General features: G+C 40.5%; 1 protein-coding gene across 1 annotated transcript in view; it reads left to right on the top strand.

Moving 5' to 3' along the window:
• OTULINL (OTU deubiquitinase with linear linkage specificity like) overlaps positions 1–12509 on the top strand; it is a 209111-nt gene that overhangs the window by 135781 nt on the left and 60821 nt on the right. Inside the window, exons 2-4 of the mRNA XM_053714576.1 lie at positions 2343–2484; positions 2579–2616; positions 2702–2793. Of these exons, the coding sequence (XP_053570551.1) occupies positions 2343–2484; positions 2579–2616; positions 2702–2793 (272 nt within the window). The remainder of the gene's footprint in view (positions 1–2342; positions 2485–2578; positions 2617–2701; positions 2794–12509) is intronic.

Here is a 12509-nt window from a genome sequence, read left to right as displayed (position 1 = left end):
TAGGTACTGGCATTACCCAGCTTGTTATTTTATTATTATTTTTATTTGTTTCATAATTTATTGTTCTTTTCTGTAGTGTAGTGGTGCCCCCTACCTCCCCGTGATCAATAATTAAGTTGCCCCCTTTCCAATTTCCCTGTTGCTGTAACTTCCCATCCCTCCCTCTCCCTTAAAAAAAATGTCTGTAGCGTACGGTCCCTCCGTCGCCCCTCTGCTTCTGTGGCGTCCACCCGCATTCCTTTCCACACCTCCCGTCAGCACCACCAAATGATAGTTACAGATGGAGACACTCACTCTGTCACTGTCTGTAACAATCTGGCATCTGTTTTCATATGATAACGGAGCACAGATTGTTTTCCATTACCATATGAATACAGCTCAGGAACAGCAGCTTTCGGCTGTCACTTTACAGGCGAGTCTACTGTAGCTTCCTGAAGCTGCAACGTATTATACACGTTATGCGGTACGATTGGCTTTGCACTGCATTGCGTATATATGTCGTGCTGGGTCAAGGGGTTTAAAGAGCCATTAAAGTGGAAAAATAACATGCTCTTATTACTAGTGACACTGCAATGCAATGCTTTTAACACCCGCAACCACTCAGGAATTATAGAGCACTGCTAGTCCCAAACAGACATGGGCTGTGACCCAAACAGCAGGAGAAGTTACAGTAAACATTTTGGGATTATAATGTGAAATGCTTAATTGTACTTAGTAACAACAGCAATATACTTTCATTAATTATTTTGTCCCCTTTTCCAGTAATTTAATTCTGAAAGAGCACATGGCAGGCTTCACAAGCCTAACCTTGTCACATATCTCTCCCTAATTTGCAGTTTGGTTTCGGCAGAAATTATTAGATAACCAACTGGAGATTTTGTTCACACAAGAACAGTAACAAGCCCTGTCATTTCCAGACTCAATTCCAGATTTGCTGCTCTAAATAAGGAAAGTAGTGGGTGAAGGTTGACCTAAGAAAAACAATTGCAGCAAACACTGTGTTAATCTGTTCTAAAGTCCTTCAAAACATGTTGGCTGCACTATCATTCTCTGTTAATTCTTTATTACCACTGACATATAGTACCAGCTTTTGTGCTCTTCTTAGCACAGGGTGAGGATAAGGATAACGCACCCTGTGCTATCAGTAACGTTCCACAAGTAATTTGGGCCATAATGTTTAACACAAATGTAAAAAAAATAGATTTTTGGACAAGTTTGATTAAGGAATTTTTTTGTTTCTTTTTTATAATTCTGGACTAGTAAGACATTTCAGCAGATGAATAAGAACTTAGGGGTTTTCCCATATCTAAGTTTAAGTGGACTGGTTAACTTTTTTCTCCAGACCAGTAGTTTTTCCCCCCTGACTGGTAAACTATATTGATATAGGCCAGGGAGTTATTGGGAGGGAAACAACAATGGTTCTAAACCTTAAAATTGGTCACCACCAAGCTACATCTCAGGGTGGCACTGGCCGGTGTTGTGTCATCATTAAAACAAAGAAACACATATTTTGATGGCAGATGAGAACCATAGGCACAAATTTACTATAAAGTATAAGCTTAATTAGTTTGTAGGAAAGCCTCCTTGATGTCCCCCACAATGTTTGCCTGAAATAAACTTCCATTTGAGGTGGTACAATTAACCCTTTCTGTGAAGACAATCTTTAGCAAATTACTCCTGAACCTACTACCCTTCAGCTTGAAATCTTGACACCTTGTTCTAGTGTTGCTCTGTTTATTAAATGTACTTTCAGTCTCAGCTTTATTAAGTCCCTTAATATAGGTGATGGTGCCTATCACATCATCTCAATCACTTCTCTCCTCTAAGCTTTCTTAGTATGGTTGTTTTTTTATACAATGTACCATTTTAGTAGCCCTCTTTAGAACAGATTGCAGTTTAATATACAACCAAATATTCTACTAGCCTGAAAAGCTTGATCCCATTATTCTGTTTTAAATGTTCAGATTACCATTGTCGTGCTAGACTAAAAGATTTGAAAAATGGACCACATTAATAATTTATGGCTGTTGACATATTTGAGAACTGTGGGTGAGTTTGGAGATTTAATGATAAACTCCGTAGAATAATGAAAGTGTTAGGGGGTTTTCCTGCTGGAAATTGTTCTACTAGAATTGTTATAACTAGAAAATTTATGAATTTTTAGACATCTTGAATTGTATTTCATCACAATTAATGGATTGGGAGCAGCACATTAAAATGTAATTTAGTTTTAATAAAAATTGCAATTTGAGTATGGATAAATAAACTATTTAATATGGCATGTTTGTAAATTTGTTTTACAAATAAAGCTTTAAATATTTTCTACCTTTTTTTTCTTGTAGATGCAAGTAAACAACACTCAAGGATGAGCCCATTTCATAAGCTGCTAAGTAAGCTATGGAATATAATAAGCCAGGCTCTTGTCATTGCTGTCACAGTTTTCTTTTTGATGTGGCAATCATTCAAAGCTCTGATGTCAAAATGGTATGTATTTGTTCAGTTTTATAAACCTGTCCCTGCAACCTTCAGATGTAACTACCTCTCAATTCAATTAATAATGTCTCCCTTGTCTTTGCAGGAGCCAATTGCCTAGCAAAGGACAGTTTAGAAGTAAAAGTGAGCATTTCTTATTTAAATATACTCATAAAACATTATCTAAAACATCTATATTTCATTGTTCTCTTTTTGCATTTATGTTCAGGGAACTTCAGTGTAAATGCAGAAGTTGATGTGCTCTCTTACTGTGCTAAGGAATGGAAAGGGGAACTACTCCGTGCCAAGAAAATGAGGAAGGTAAACTGGAACTCACTTTTCATATTAAACTCTGAACTATCTTTAGGAACTATTGCTACAGTTTTGCCCAAAGTGTATTAACATAATTAGCACTGGTTGTTTAAACTGATTAATTGCTATTCTCAAACCTAAAGCTAAGGTAAAATATTTGTTTAGGAAGAACAATTAAAACAATGTTTACAATTAAACAAGAACCTGGCACTAATTGAACAATTCTATCATTGTCTATGTATAAATAGCAGAGATATGGCAACAAAGTGCTTAGGTGTAGGGTGTATATATATATATATATATATATATATATATATATATATATATATATATATATATATATAGTTATACAGGGAGTGCAGAATTATTAGGCAAATGAGTATTTTGACCACATCATCCTCTTTATGCATGTTGTCTTACTCCAAGCTGTATAGGCTCGAAAGCCTACTACCAATTAAGCATATTAGGTGATGTGCATCTCTGTAATGAGAAGGGGTGTGGTCTAATGACATCAACACCCTATTTCAGGTGTGCATAATTATTAGGCAACTTCCTTTCCTTTGGCAAAATGGGTCAAAAGAAGGACTTGACAGGCTCAGAAAAGTAAAAAATAGTGAGATATCTTGCAGAGGGATGCAGCACTCTTAAAATTGCAAAGCTTCTGAAGCGTGATCATCGAACAATCAAGCGTTTCATTCAAAATAGTCAACAGGGTCGCAAGAAGCGTGTGGAAAAACCAAGGCGCAAAATAACTGCCCATGAACTGAGAAAAGTCAAGCGTGCAGCTGCCAAGATGCCACTTGCCACCAGTTTGGCCATATTTCAGAGCTGCAACATCACTGGAGTGCCCAAAAGCACAAGGTGTGCAATACTCAGAGACATGGCCAAGGTAAGAAAGGCTGAAAGACGACCCCCACTGAACAAGACACACAAGCTGAAACGTCAAGACTGGGCCAAGAAATATCTCAAGACTGATTTTTCTAAGATTTTATGGACTGATGAAATGAGAGTGAGTCTTGATGGGCCAGATGGATGGGCCTGTGGCTGGATTGGTAAAGGGCAGAGAGCTCCAGTCCGACTCAGATGCCAGCAAGGTGGAGGTGGAGTACTGGTTTGGGCTGGTATCATCAAAGATGAGCTTGTGGGGCCTTTTCGGGTTGAGGATGGAGTCAAGCTCAACTCCCAGTCCTACTGCCAGTTTCTGGAAGACACCTTCTTCAAGCAGTGGTACAGGAAGAAGTCTGCATCCTTCAAGAAAAACATGATTTTCATGCAGGACAATGCTCCATCACACGCGTCCAAGTACTCCACAGCGTGGCTGGCAAGAAAGGGTATAAAAGAAGAAAATCTAATGACATGGCCTCCTTGTTCACCTGATCTGAACCCCATTGAGAACCTGTGGTCCATCATCAAATGTGAGATTTACAAGGAGGGAAAACAGTACACCTCTCTGAACAGTGTCTGGGAGGCTGTGGTTGCTGCTGCACGCAATGTTGATGGTGAACAGATCAAAACACTGACAGAATCCATGGATGGCAGGCTTTTGAGTGTCCTTGCAAAGAAAGGTGGCTATATTGGTCACTGATTTGTTTTTGTTTTGTTTTTGAATGTCAGAAATGTATATTTGTGAATGTTGAGATGTTATATTGGTTTCACTGGTAAAAATAAATAATTGAAATGGGTATATATTTGTTTTTTGTTAAGTTGCCTAATAATTATGCACAGTAATAGTCACCTGCACACACAGATATCCCCCTAAAATAGCTATAACTAAAAACAAACTAAAAACTACTTCCAAAACTATTCAGCTTTGATATTAATGAGTTTTTTGGGTTCATTGAGAACATGGTTGTTGTTCAATAATAAAATTAATCCTCAAAAATACAACTTGCCTAATAATTCTGCACTCCCTGTATATAGAGTCCACTTAAAGGGACAAAGAGCCAGAGGAATCAAAGTAAAAAAAGACATTAACAACAGGCTTTCATATCATTCCATGTACATGTAATTGCATAAATATTCAATTTAAAGGCACAGTATACACCAATTTTCATATAACTGCATGTAATAGACACTACTATAAAGAATAATATGCACAGATACTGATATAAAAATCCAGTATAAAACCGTTTAAAAACTTACTTAGAAGCTTCCAGTTTAGCTCTGTTGAAATGGTTTGCTGGAACACCCACTAAGGGCTCCATGTACTAAGCCGTCAATTCATCCGTCATTGTAGACGCGGATAAACTCGCCGTTACTCGCCGCGGGCGAAATGGTGTCCGCTGTCGCTATGTACTAATAATCCCCCAATAAATAGACAAGTCTAGCCCGCCGCGAGCAGTGGCGGATTATTGATAAATTTGACGCCTCGCTCGCCGCGATTAAGCTGATGTACTAAACTTTCAGTTGAATTGTCTGGCCAATTATTAACACGTGACATGCAAGGTGTCACGAACATCATAGTAGTCGTGGGAATAGAATTTTGCTCCTATAAAAGTTCAACTTATCTAAACAACTTTATTATTGTTAAAAAAAATTTGAAGAGTGATAACAGAGCGTTATTTTTGTAATATTTATTTACAATTTGGATATGGCTTCATCTGGATCTGATAATATATAAATATTAATATAAAAAACATAATTTATGCTTACCTGATAAATTTATTTCTCTTGTAGTGTATCCAGTCCACGGATCATCCATTACTTATGGGATATTCTCCTTCCCAACAGGAAGTTGCAAGAGGATCACCCACAGCAGAGCTGCTATATAGCTCCTCCCCTAACTGTAATATCCAGTCATTCGACCGAAAACAAACAGAGAAAGGAGAAACCATAGGGTGCAGTAGTGACTGTAGTTTAATTAAAATTTAGACCTGCCTTAAAAGGACAGGGCGGGCCGTGGACTGGATACACTACAAGAGAAATAAATTTATCAGGTAAGCATAAATTATGTTTTCTCTTGTTAAGTGTATCCAGTCCACGGATCATCCATTACTTATGGGATACCAATACCAAAGCTAAAGTACACGGATGATGGGAGGGACAAGGCAGGATTAAGCGGAAGGAACCACTGCCTGAAGAACCTTTCTCCCAAAAACAGCCTCCGAAGAAGCAAAAGTATCAAATTTGTAAAATTTGGAAAAAGTGTGAAGCGAAGACCAAGTCGCGGCCTTGCAAATCTGTTCAACAGAGGCCTCATTTTTAAAGGCACAGGTGGAAGCCACAGCTCTAGTAGAATGAGCTGTAATCCTTCCAGGGGGCTGCTGTCCAGCAGTCTCATAGGTTAGGCGTATTATGCTCCGAAGCCAAAAGGAAAGAGAGGTTGCCAAAGCTTTTTGACCTCTCCTCTGTCCAGAGTAAACGACAAACAGGGTAGATGTTTGACGAAAATCTTTAGTAGCTTGTAAGTAAAACTTCAAGGCACGGACTACGTCCAGATTATGTAAAAGACATTCCTTCTTTGAAGAAGGATTAGGACACAATGATGGAACAACAATCTCTTGATTGATATACTTGTTAGAAACCACCTTAGGTAAAAACCCAGGTTTGGTATGCAGGACTACCTTATCTGCATGAAAAATCAGATAAGGAGAATCACATTGTAAGGCAGATAGCTCAGAGACTCTCCGAGCCGAGGAAATAGCCATCAAAAACAGAACTTTCCAAGATAAAAGTTTAATATCAATGGAATGAAGGGGTTCAAACGGAACTCCTTGAAGAACTTTAAGAACCAAGTTTAAGCTCCACGGGGGAGCAACAGGTTTAAACACAGGCTTAATTCTAACCAAAGCCTGGCAAAATGCCTGGACATCTAGAACCTCTGCCAGACGCTTGTGTAAAAGAATAGACAGAGCAGAAATCTGTCCCTTTAAGGAACTAGCTGATAATCCTTTGTCCAAGCCCTCTTGGAGAAAAGACAATATTCTAGGAATCCTAACCTTACTCCATGAGTAGTTCTTGGATTCACACCAACAAAGATATTTACTCCATATCTTGTGGTAGATTTTCCTGGTAACAGTCTTTTGTGCCTGTATTAAAGTATCAATGACTGACTCGGAGAAGCCACGCTTTGATAGAATCAAGCGTTCAATCTCCATGCAGTCAGTCTCAGAGAAATTAGATTTGGATGATTGAAAGGACCTTGTATCAGAAGGTCCTGTCTTAGAGGCAGAGTCCATGGTGGAAAGGATGACATGTCCACTAGGTCTGCATACCAAGTCCTGCGTGGCCATGCAGGTGCTATCAGAATCACCGATGCTCTCTCCTGTTTGATTTTGGCAATCAGTCGAGGGAGCAGAGGAAATGGTGGAAACATATAAGCCAGGTTGAAGAACCAAGGCGCTGCTAGAGCATCTATCAGCGTCGCTTCTGGGTCCCTGGACCTGGATCCGTAACAAGGAAGCTTGGCGTTCTGGCGAGACGCCATGAGATCCAACTCTGGTTTGCCCCAACGATGAATCAACTGAGCAAACACCTCCGGATGGAGTTCCCACTCCCCCGGATGGAAAGTCTGACGACTTAGAAAATCCGCCTCCCAGTTCTCCACGCCTGGGATATGGATTGCTGACAGGTGGCAAGAGTGGTACTCTGCCCAGCTAATTATTTTTGAGACTTCTAACATTGCTAGGGAACTCCTGGTTCCCCCTTGATGGTTGATGTAAGCCACAGTCGTGATGTTGTCCGACTGAAATCTGATGAACCTCAGAGTTGCTAACTGAGGCCAAGCCAGAAGAGCATTGAATATCGCTCTTAACTCCAGAATATTTATTGGAAGGAGTTTCTCCTCCTGAGTCCACGATCCCTGTGCCTTCAGGGAATTCCAGACTGCACCCCAACCTAGAAGGCTGGCATCTGTTACAATTGTCCAATCTGGCCTGCGAAAGGTCATACCCTTGGACAGGTGTACCCGAGACAACCACCAGAGAAGAGAATCTCTGGTCTCTTGATCCAGATTTAGCAGAGGGGACAAATCTGTGTAATCCCCATTCCACTGACTCAGCATGAATAATTGCAGCTGTCTGAGATGAAGGCGCGCAAATGGCACTATGTCCATTGCCGCTACCATTAAGCCGATTACCTCCATACACTGAGCTACCGAAGGGCGCGGAATGGAGTGAAGAACACGGCAAGCATTTAGAAGTTTTGACAACCTGGACTCTGTCAGGTAAATTTTCATTTCTACAGAATCTATAAGAGTCCCTAAGAAGGAGACTCTTGTGAGTGGGGATAGAGAACTCTTTTCCTTGTTCACTTTCCACCCGTGCGACCTCAGAAATGCCAGAACTATCTCTGTATGAGACTTGGCAACTTGAAAGCTTGACGCCTGTATCAGGATGTCGTCTAGATACGGAGCCACCGCTATGCCTCGCGGTCTTAGAACCGCCAGAAGTGAGCCCAGAACCTTTGTAAAGATTCTCGGGGCTGTAGCCAACCCGAAGGGAAGAGCTACAAATTGGTAATGCCTGTCTAGAAAGGCAAACCTTAGAAACCGGTGATGATCTTTGTGAATCGGTATGTGAAGGTAGGCATCCTGTAAGTCCACTGTGGTCATGTACTGACCTTCTTGGATCATGGGTAAGATGGTCCGAATAGTTTCCATTTTGAAAGATGGAACTCTGAGGAATTTGTTTAAGATCTTTAGATCCAAAATTGGTCTGTAGGTTCCCTCTTTTTTGGGAACCACAAACAGATTCGAATAAAAACCCTGTCCTTGTTCCATCCGCGGAACTGGATGGATCACTCCCATAACTAGGAGGTCTTGCACACAGCATAGGAATGCCTCTTTCTTTATCTGATTTGCAGATAGCCTTGAAAGATGAAATCTCCCTTGTGGAGGGGAAGCTTTGGAGTCCAGAAGATATCCCTGAGATATGATCTCCAACGCCCAGGGATCCTGAACATCTCTTGCCCATGCCTGGGCGAAGAGAGAAAGTCTGCCCCCTACTAGATCCGTCACCGGATAGGGGGCCATTCCTTCATGCTGTCTTAGAGGCAGCAGCAGGCTTTCTGGCCTGCTTGCCATTGTTCCAGGACTTAGATTGAGCAAAAGTTCCCTCTTGTTTTGAAGCGGAGGAAGTTGATGCTGCACCTGCCTTGAAATTTCGAAAGGCACGAAAATTAGACTGTTTGGCCTTTGCTTTGGCCCTGTCCTGAGGAAGGGTGTGACCCTTACCTCCAGTAATGTCAGCAATAATTTCCTTCAAACCAGGCCCGAATAAGGTCTGCCCCTTGAAAGGAATGTTGAGTAATTTAGACTTTGAAGTCACGTCAGCTGACCAGGATTTAAGCCATAGCGCCCTAGGCACTTGGATGGCGAATCTGGAATTCTTAGCCGTTAGTTTAGTCAAATGAACAAAGGCATCAGAAACAAATGAGTTAGCTAGCTTAAGTGTTCTAAGCTTGTCAATAATTTCAGTCAATGTAGCTGTATGGATGGCCTCTTCCAGGGCCTCAAACCAGAATGCCGCCGCGGCCGTGACAGGCGCAATGCATGCAAGGGGCTGTAAAATAAAACCTTGTTGAATAAACATTTTCTTAAGGTAACCCGCCAATTTTTTATCCATTGGATCTGAAAAAGCACAACTGTCCTCAACCGGGATAGTAGTACGCTTTGCTAAAGTATAAACTGCTCCCTCCACCTTAGGGACCGTCTGCCATAAGTCCCGTGTAGTGGCGTCTATTGGAAACATTTTTCTAAATATAGGAGGTGGGGAAAAAGGCACACCCGGTCTATCCCACTCCTTGCTAATAATTTCTGTAAGCCTTTTAGGTATAGGAAAAACATTAGTACACACCGGTACCGCATAGTATTTATCCAGCCTACACAATTTCTCTGGTACTGCAACTGTGTTACAGTCATTCAGAGCAGCTAATACCTCCCCAAGCAACACACGGAGGTTCTCAAGCTTAAATTTAAAATTAGAAATCTCTGAATCAGGTTTCCCCGAATCAGAGATGTCACCCACAGACTGAAGCTCTCCGTCCTCATGATCTGCATATTGTGACACAGTATCAGACATGGCCCTTACAGCATCTGCGCGATCTGTATTTCTCCTAAAGCCAGAGCAATCGCGCTTGCCTCTTAATTCAGGCAACCTGGATAATACCTCTGACAGGGTATTATTCATGATTGCAGCCATGTCCTGCAAGGTAATCGCTATGGGCGTCCCTGATGTAATTGGCGCCATATTAGCGTGCATCCCCTGAGCGGGAGGCGAAGGGTCTGACACGTGGGGAGGGTTAGTCGGCATAACTTCCCCATCGTCAGAATCTTCTGGTGATATTTCTTTTATAGTTAAAGACTGATCTTTACTGTTTAAGGTGAAATCAATACATTTAGTACACATTCTCCTATGGGGCTCCACCATGGCTTTCAAACATAATGAACAAGTAGTTTCCTCTGTGTCAGACATGTTTAAACAGACTAGCAATGAGACTAGCAAGCTTGGAAAACACTTTAAACAAGTTTACAAGCAATATAAAAAACGTTACTGCACCTTTAAGAAACACAAATTTTGTCAAAATTTGAAATAACAGTGAAAAAAGGCAGTTACACTAACGAAATTTTTACAGTGTATGTAACAAGTTAGCAGAGCATTGCACCCACTTGCAAATGGATGATTAACCCCTTAATACCCAAAAAATAATAAAAGACAAAAACTTTTTTTTTTGTTTTTTTTTCAGTCACAACAATTGCCACAGCTCTACTGTGGCTTTTTACCTCCCTCAAAAACGACTTTGAAGCCTTTTGAGTCCACCAGAGATGTCCTGGATCATGCAGGAAGAACTGGATGTCTGTGTCTGTAATTTTTGCTGTGCAAAAAAATGGCAAAATAGGCCCCTCCCACTCATATTACAACAGTGGAAAGCCTAAGGAAACTGTTTCTAGGCCAAATTCAAGCCAGCCATGTGGAAAAAAACTAGGCCCCCAATAAGTTTTATCACCAAATACATATAAAAACAATTAAACATGCCAGCAAACGTTTTATATTACATTTTTATAAGAGTATGCATCTCTATTAATAAGCCTGATACCAGTCGCTCTCACTGCATTTAAGGCTTTACTTACATTAGTTCGGTATCAGCAGCATTTTCTAGCAAATTCCATCCCTAGAAAAATATTAACTGCACATACCTTATTGCAGGAAAACCTGCACGCCATTCCCTCTCTGAAGTTACCTCACTCCTCAGAATATGTGAGAACAGCCATGGATCTTAGTTACTTCTGCTAAGATCATAGAAAACGTAGGCAGATTCTTCTTCTAAATACTGCCTGAGATAAACAGTACACTCCGGCACCATTTAAAAATAACAAACTTTTGATTGAAGAATAAACTAAGTATAAAACACCACACTCCTGTTACGACCTCCATCTTGGTTGAGGCTTTCAAGAGAATGACTGGATATGACAGTTAGGGGAGGAGCTATATAGCAGCTCTGCTGTGGGTGATCCTCTTGCAACTTCCTGTTGGGAAGGAGAATATCCCATAAGTAATGGATGATCCGTGGACTGGATACACTTAACAAGAGAAATAATTATAAAGATTGACAACTATACAATACAAATTTAAAATATAGATTACTCTTTAATTACAGTCGACAAATTGGGCGCAATTTATGTACATGGAAATGAGAGACAAATTAGACGCCAGTAATGCTGTAAGTACAATGCTGATATTACTGCCTTTTATATATGTCTAGACTGGCGTCTAGATTGACTTTCCTATTGTTTTGTACCTTGCCCGCCACCTAAAAGGTGGCGAGGCAAAAATAACGAGGTGGGAGCGGAAATTGTAGCGAGCGGACAAATAGATTTTTTAGTACATTCGTTTTTGGCGAGTTGGTGGTCAAATGTTTCTAATTACAGTGAAAAATGGAGAGGTAGCGAGGTTTGGCGGATAAGTACGCTCGCAATTTTAAAGATGCGAGTTTGAACATAGTTGACGACTTTGTACATATCAGTTTGCAGTCACATGATACAGGGGGAATAGAAATAACTGAATTTTGTCAGAAAAAAAATCTACTACTCATTTGACGTCCAGACTAAGGCCTATTGCATTGTAGTTTTATCATGCATTTGTTGATTATACAAATTGAAAAATCATCAATCACATAGAAGAAAAAATATACTGCTCAATTAAAAATTCACAGTAAGCTATTGCTTTGACTTTTTTAACTGACATATTGCCATTGATTTGTTGGCTCTCTCTATCATGTGATAATTTTTAGTTTTTTTCATCCTAGATCTAGACCTAGGATCATACAGGTGAGAGAAACACTCTCCAAAATATCCCAGCAGTGACCCATCACTGATGGGCAGTGCTCAATGCCAATATAGGGTCAGATTAAAAGGGGAGTGCAAATTTGTGCTCCACTCGTAATACCAGTGCATGCAATTTGAGGTCACATTCGCATTGCATGAAAGCTTTGCACTCAATAAAGTGAGCATCCATAGGCTCCAATGGGAGCCTCGTTCTCATGCAGTGAGACATGGCAGCAAAGGGGGTACATATAGAGGACCCAGCACTCACTCGTATTCAGAACCAGCTGCCGGGGTGCGCTTCAAAAACAGCATATCAAATAGTAAAATCCAGAAGGCACGCTCCGTTATATAGCAATAAATTAAATGATTAAAGGGCCACTAAACCCAAAATATTTATTTCATGATTCAGATAGAGAATACAAATTTAAACAATATTACAATTTACTTCTATTATTTGTTTTGC

The sequence above is a fragment of the Bombina bombina genome, chromosome 5 (assembly GCF_027579735.1).
Source record: "Bombina bombina isolate aBomBom1 chromosome 5, aBomBom1.pri, whole genome shotgun sequence".
In the NCBI taxonomy this organism is placed as follows: Eukaryota; Metazoa; Chordata; class Amphibia; order Anura; family Bombinatoridae; genus Bombina; species Bombina bombina.
This window is presented reverse-complemented; position numbering and strand designations above follow the sequence as displayed.